The sequence below is a fragment of the Eurypyga helias genome, unplaced genomic scaffold (assembly GCF_000690775.1).
Source record: "Eurypyga helias isolate BGI_N326 unplaced genomic scaffold, ASM69077v1 scaffold30401, whole genome shotgun sequence".
NCBI classification, from domain to species: Eukaryota; Metazoa; Chordata; class Aves; order Eurypygiformes; family Eurypygidae; genus Eurypyga; species Eurypyga helias.
The window spans coordinates 13,211-20,501 of NW_010231952.1; the positions used below are offsets into that span (position 1 = coordinate 13,211).

The 7,291-nt window shown below is 45.4% G+C and overlaps 1 protein-coding gene across 1 annotated transcript; it reads right to left on the bottom strand.

The window, feature by feature from the left end:
• Position 1: 1 nt before the first annotated feature.
• On the bottom strand, positions 2-6,564 carry PAPD5 (PAP associated domain containing 5; the record flags this gene model as incomplete). The annotated part of the gene is made up of 7 exons (XM_010161274.1): positions 2-363; positions 1,587-1,751; positions 2,389-2,576; positions 3,961-4,064; positions 4,163-4,289; positions 5,133-5,346; positions 6,436-6,564. Coding segments are annotated over 7 exons (1,107 nt in total), but the record flags the coding sequence as incomplete, so codon positions are not given.
• Between the last annotated feature and the right edge of the window lie 727 nt (positions 6,565-7,291).

A 7,291-nucleotide genomic window follows, 5' to 3' on the forward strand; every position in this document is an offset into this window, starting at 1 on the left:
TTTTTTTTTTTTTGCAGTGATCAATCTTCATGATCCGTTCCGTGGCGAGCTGGGAAAAAAAAATGCAGTTGCTAATCAATGTCTGAACAGTCTGACGCTCCGGAAGAGATCCAAGGAGTCACTATCAAACCATCCTGTCGCATGAGATCATTGCACACAGAAGAACAGTCATAAGATAGGCAACTATCTACAAAGGTCTGAGAGGGCCGCATCCCTCTTGTGTTTCCTCTTTTTGCCGTGGAAAAACTGGTGGTGGGATTTGCTGCCTTGATGCTGTTTGTTTGTGACTGAGGTACCGTGGCTGGAGTTTGTTGGACCTTGGAAGCCTTTGTTAGAAGAGCGAAACAGCCGTGCAGATCCGTGCTGTAAAAGGAGGAGAACACGGTCAGTGGGTGCTGTAAGGAAAAAGCGTGGCAGTAGCACAGCCCCGCTTCCGGACAAGGAGGGCGTTACCTCGCCACAGCGCTGCCCCTGGAAAAACTGGCATGGCAGGCGCAGCTAGGCCGCAGCTTCGGCAGCGCCGTACCACGAACCTTTCCCTTTGGTGCTTGTGAACAAACGGGCGTCTCTAGGCCCAAAGCCACGCAGGCTAAGAGGGAAGAGCCACCCACTTGGGATTTTGAATAGGATAGAACCTGCCTCCTATTCCACAGCTGGCAAAAAAGGGTTTTTCAGAGCCGTAAGTCCACGCTCCGAGTCGGTGGACTGCTCAAACCTCATCTGCTGCGCACAATCAAGACAACATTCTTGTGAGGCCAGGACTAATTTTATGCCACATGTTTTTACAGATGGGGGGCATCTCGGAGCGTGCTTATTCCCATTCCAGCAGCAGAATTAGCTCCCGTGCAGTAACACAAACACACGTCCAGCGTATATCCGCCGCCTGGTTTGTACACTGCCAGGTTGCTAGCTAGAGACTGCCTGCAAGCAGGAGACAAGTTACTTTTCAGGAACAGTGTTCCAGAAGATTCCAGATGGGTTTTCATACACTAATAAAGTCCTAAATTCTAAAAAAGTATTCAAATTTAAACTGCATATATCCAAAGTCTGCTCAGCAGGAGACATCCCCTCAGTGCACAAGCTCCGGTAGGTCTCATCATGAAGGTATTTGTCTTTAGGGGAAAACGAGAGGGAATCTCATGCATCAGCGAGAAACCTTCATCTCCCTTACGTTCAACAAGTACCAACAGTTAACAGAGCAGCCAGTCACAGTTCTTATTAAACACATATTTTTGCTGCTTTCGACCAAGTAGGCAAGTCCAATGAATCCTCAAATTCTGCAGCACAGACTGGACCAGCATGCTTTTTCCTCAAAGGAAACGGGCACAACGCAGCTGTATACCGGCACATCTAGACTTCCCGAAACAAAGCCAATCCCGTTTCACCTGGTTTAAGGCTGGGAAAGCCACTGTCGCCAGCTCATCTGTGTAAGCTGAACAGAACCAGCTGATCTTAGACACAGTCACTGCTCAAAGCTTTTTAGTGGGTTAAAGGGGAGGTGATCCTTTCCAGAACAAGCTACCCTTCCGTGGAGGACGCGTAATTTCCCAGTACTCTAGACAGTTGTTTTCAAACGTTCCACAAACCTGCGATTTGTTCGTGTTGCTGGATGTATTGGCTGTTTGGCTACTTTGTGTTTTCCCACTTGACTGGGAGGATTCCAGTGACGCTTCTTGTGACCCCACTCTGTTCGTGGTAGACTGACGACAACTCAGTTGTTTAGAGGTTTTGCAAGGTGTTCCATCAGAATCCTTCAGGAAAATTTAAAGTATTAGTGAGTTTTTCTTAAGAGTAAGTGAGCTTTTCTACAAGTGAGTTTTCACTTAAAAATAAAGCCAGCAGTGGACAAAACTTAAAATGTGTTTATTTTATTAGATATTAACATTCTTTCAATCCAGAATTCTTACGGAGTAAAACAGACAGATTTAAGTGTACTGATGCACAATTCTGATCTGGGGGTTTGCCTTTCATCTTTTAGACAGAATTCCCAAACTGATGATTTTTTTTTTTTTTAAAACTTTTTTTTTTTTCCCCCCTTTTTTTTTTTTCCAGCAGGGGTTTTAAACACACACTTTGTTTTTTGGGTTTGGTGTTTTTTTTTTTTGTTTGTTTTTTTTTTTTTTTTTAAATACAGTTTTCCCAGAGAAAAGCGGGCTACATAACTTTGTCCTACTGTATTCACTGCCTCCACATGCTGTGCCAAGGCCAGGCTGCAACTTACATGTGTAGAAATTGCATGAGGTAACACCTTATGCAAGTTCAGATTCTGGATGAAATAACGAACCAGGATTCTGAGCTTTCAAAATGTATTCTGTGGCAATACAAATCAGGAAAAAAAACCCCCAAAGAAATCAAAAAAACCAAACTGAGAAAACCTCCCGTACTTACTACATCACTAGAGCTGGACAGTGTAGAGGATGATGATGATAAAGGACCTGACGAAGAATTTGAAGAATGTTTACTAAGTGTTTCTGAAGTTTTATTTCTAGGTTTTCCCAGTGCTTCATTCTCTTCAGCAAGATTATTGTTGCATTTGTCTAGCTGCTGCGTATCTACTATCAAGGTTACTCCGTTACCTGTTAAACACAGAACAGAAGCGTCAGCCCACATTCACTGCTAAAATACACTGCCTTTTTTTTTTTTAACACACCTGCTCAGGTACTGCATCTCTGCTGCATCCAGCAGGACACGTACAGGCACCTGCACACGTACCGGCTCTCAACACATGCAGACACACGCATGTGTGCGAGGACGGCACGTGGTGGCAAGCCAACACCTCGCACAGGGTGCGGTGGCTTCCTGACAACATCCACTACTGTGGACTGTGAAAACCACCCATGGTTCAAGATGGAAATTAGAGAGATAAGGCAGAGAGAAGGCAGTAACAAAGTTCAGATGTGCTGCTTGATACGGCTGTTTTATGAAACACTCAACAGCACTCAAATATGTAGGTTTAATTCTGTTCCTGTATGCCCGATGCTCAGCAACTCCCATGTTTCTTCTGCTGGGGCTGCGAGGGTCCTAAGAACCCCACGTAAGTCTGGTTGTGCTGTACAATATCCTACGCCAAAAATACAAGCTCTCACAGCTCACCAGCTGCCACCTTCATTACAAATACAGGTAAATCTGAACCAAACCTACAAGGGCTCTACGAGGAGCTTGGGGGACTGAGCCGTGGTTGTCTGCCGCTACCAGGGGGATGGCAGTGCCACAGGGGTCTAGAGACAGGCAACGCACACACGACCCAGCAGCACACAGCGAGGGAAACCTGAACAACCAATAAACAAAACCCCAGCCTAGCCTCAAGACTGGGCGGTTGTGCCACCTTCTCCGATCAATGCCTTGCTAGAGAAGGCTTTAGTGGGCAACATCCTAAAGTTAATTGGAGATTATTAAGATTAACTTTAATGAAGTTAAAGATAAGAAAATAAAGATCTTTTAAAGGATGTTGTCAGCAGGTTCTCTGGCTAGACTTTATGTGTTCCCATTTGTCAGTAAGAAGAATTGTTAATGACATTTCAGGATCTTTCTGGTTAAAAAAACCCACATTCTGCTTATATGGTCAATGCTGGCTTGAGTATTGTTCCATACACAGGCGGTATGTGAATCTTTCAAATGAAAAATAACACCCTGTCCACGTTTAAAGAACAGAGGGAGTGACAGTTAATTTAAACAGGAAGTTTTCCATGTGTCTCCGTTTGCAAGCCAGCACTCTCTGCAGACCTCTAGCTGACCAAATCATCGCAGCAGAATGAAGATGCCATGGGGCCTCTTCCCCCTTGGACAAATTTAAACCTTCTGGATGAGAACAGAAAAAAAGTCTCTCCCACTGAGCAAAACGTAAATTGGTACTACGATGTATACACGTCGCCTTACGAGGGACAACAGCGACGCCAAAATCTACGCGCTCCGAACACGCAGGAAGTTTCCCACTATCAGCCACGCTCAGCCAAAACTCACCGTTACACGAAGACTCCGTCCTGCTCTGCATCCCCCACTGCTTTGATATCCAGTCTCTGTACGTGGCCACTTCCTGCGTTACTCTAATTATTCTACCTAATATACTGTGAAACAGGAAAACAACAAAACCATCACCACAATTAGCATTTAGACACACACAAATATAAGCAATTAACAACTGAGATTTACTCATAAAATTTACCTTTCTGTTTCGTTGTTAGGATAATATTTAGCTATTGGGGAAACCGCATGGCTCAAAACAACATAGGCATAATCAAAAGCCTGTTTCACTTGCATGGCACCATATGAACTCCTCCCGACATCATTACCTTAAAATAAGAATATAATTAAATAAATGAGACTGAAACCGTGGGTGTCTCCCTTCCAACAGGAGACAGTCATATTTCTTAACAATCGCCCCTAAGTCCCACCTCACTGCAGTTACCTCTTTGTGGAACAGGATGAGTGAAGCACAAACATTTGAAAGAGCTTAAAAGGCCTATAGATAGTCACATGCACAGGAGTCCAGAGCGGCAGTTCTCTGGGTGACAGTGCAACACAGGAAGGGAAAAAAACTAAAATAATCCTGTACTGTTCTAGCTGCAACATACGTGGCACGGGACTATTCTAGTCATCAGTCCTGGGTGACGTGTTTTAAATCAGAAACACGTTCTCTCTTTTCTGTGAGCAGCACTTGACTCGCCATTTCGGAAGCCACCCACCGAGGCCACCAGCCTTGGTGCTGAGTAACAGCAGAGAACGAAACCACCACGTCTCCACGTGACTTCACAGAACCGAGGAGGGGAGCGCTAGGAGCACACGAACACTGTGAACTGCAACATAGGCAAGTGCCAGCTGCAACTCCGGGCCCACACACAGGTACACCTCGCCGCTCTGAGGCCCGCGACTGCTGTCAGCAGGGCACAAGGCCGTGGCGCAGCGTGCCGGCGTGGCTGCGGTACAGGCATGCTCCTGGGTGACACCCTAACTTTTGCCAGGACCACATCCTAGTGGAAATCGGTGTGTTCTGAGAGCACCTGGTGTTCAGAGACACGAACGAGGCATTTCCGTGGGGGCTTGGGCGGTCATTCTACCCTATTCTTTAACACCTCTGGATTAAGCATTCCCCTAACTTCTTTTCTCAGTATGTTCAATCGTGGTTTAGAGGGTACCTGGCTGTAACGGATCTTCGATGTACAGCATTGATGGTCTGTAGCCATCCAGCATGCTTTTTTGCACTTCATCCTTGGCAACATACGAGCCACCATCCTTTATTCGGATTCCAGTCTTCAGATAATTGAAGTGACGTCCATATAATTCAAAAAACTCTATTAAAAGAACACCATAGTTGGCATTGGGCATACAGGCATCTTCCCTGGGATGCAGCTATTAAGAAGAGAGAAGAAAAATCATTTTCTTAAGACGTCAAGTTTCAAATGCCTGCAAGTGCCTTTTCTTTTTCACAGCAAACGTCTACATACAATAATAAAAAAACATAGTATATAAAGCAAATGTATCTAAATAGAGCATTTTCCCTTGATAAAGCTGTTCTGCACCTTTAAAACAAGATGGTAACAATTTTTTTATAAATTAGCTCGTAAAAATAAGGCTGTGGAGTATTAAAGCTTCTGTATCTGAACTTTCAGTCCAGGAAGTGAACTTCCAGCACTAACAGCAGGGTTCTTGTAAAAAAAACAAAAGATACCTGCACTTCACAAACCCGGGTTTGCAATGCAAATACAGGCTTCTGACACGCACAGCTACACCAACCATCCCCTCTCCTGTTAAGTGCGACGCCCAAGAGATTACGAACAAAACCAGCCCAAACTTGTAACAGATACAGAGCCTGACTTCTTTTGCAGGAGCTGATGGAAAAGCCATTAGTCAGTGTAAGAAAAACCTGGGGTTGGGCGGGATTTTGGTTTCTTTCAAAAAGATATGCCTGTTGCCTTTCTTTTGTGCTCAGCAGGCAACTGCCATAGCACTCAGCAAACACCGCGCTCCAGTTCAAGGCTCGGGTTTGAAACCAACTACGAGCTGGAAAAGTGCAGACGTACACCGTTACACAACGCCGTTTACTACAAGAACACGGTTGATCAAGCCAGAACGCTGCTACTTCTTATTTCTACAGTATTTTTCTCCCCCAGGCACAAGAATTTCGATTTAGCCTCATGCATTTTGTTCTCTTATATTTAAGTTGTAAAATATGTTTATTTGGTATCAGCTTAAAAACCTAGACAAACCAAGGAAAAGTCCATGGTATTGACAGACTAACAGACATTCCAAACGTCTCTAATACCAAAAGTATGGGAGAAAGAACAGAAGACAGGTGGGCTGCGTATATTTTTAATGAAAAGGGGGTGCAAAACCACAAATAGGGACAGGTCAAATAATTAAATGCAGGGATTGCTTAAACTCCTCCATAACGTAACGTCCTTTGGCCCCCATGGCATCAACGGGTTTCATTACGCTTACCTGAAGGAAACTGACAGCCATTAAAAAAAGACTGTAAGAACCAATTCCACCTGTAAATACTTCATTAAGGTCCCTCTGCAACAGGAACTGTTTCAATACTAAAACTAGATATGGCAATACAGGGTATTTCTGAAAGAGAAAAACAAAGGTGTTAGGCTACGGCGATGCGTATATACCACGGATGCTAAGCAAGCACTTTGAAGCTACCTGTTCTGTTAAGCCCCAAAGCTAAGTGTAACTCTAACTTACTCCTTTTAGTAACGGGGAGAAGCCAAGTGCTCTGCCTGTGATCAATTCTCTTCAACTCTGGTGGCAGGTATTAACAACAGAAATAAGTTATCAGCTCATAAAATCAGAATGATTTTGTTTGAACATATACACACGCTCCCTTTTCTCACACATGGGAAAAGGAAAACAAAGGAAGAATTACGGCAATACCCGCATCTGTAACAAAACCTCCCTGCTACAGCCCAGGTGATGCCCCGAAGTGGACAAGGATCCTCAAGAACACCAACGGAGTCACCTGGCAAACACATCCCGTTTTCTCCAAGTTAATCAGAAGAGCCTCCCCAGCAGCACGGCCACTGCCCGCTGTGCGTCAGGGCCAAGTGCCACCTCCCCCTCGGCACAGCAGCTCAGCCGCCCACGCTCAAGGCCAGCTCTGGTGCGGCACAGCTGCACGGCCTTGGCTTGGGCTGCCGGGAGAACAGCCGCGTGGGAAAGTGGCGTGGGAAGCCTTGGAAGGTGTCCCCCTGAGCTGTGTTCCATCTCAGCTGTTCCCCTTGGTGCCTGCCCGAGCCCACTGCTGCACACCAGTGCCGACCCTGACCCGAACTGCTGACGCGGCGTCCTCAGC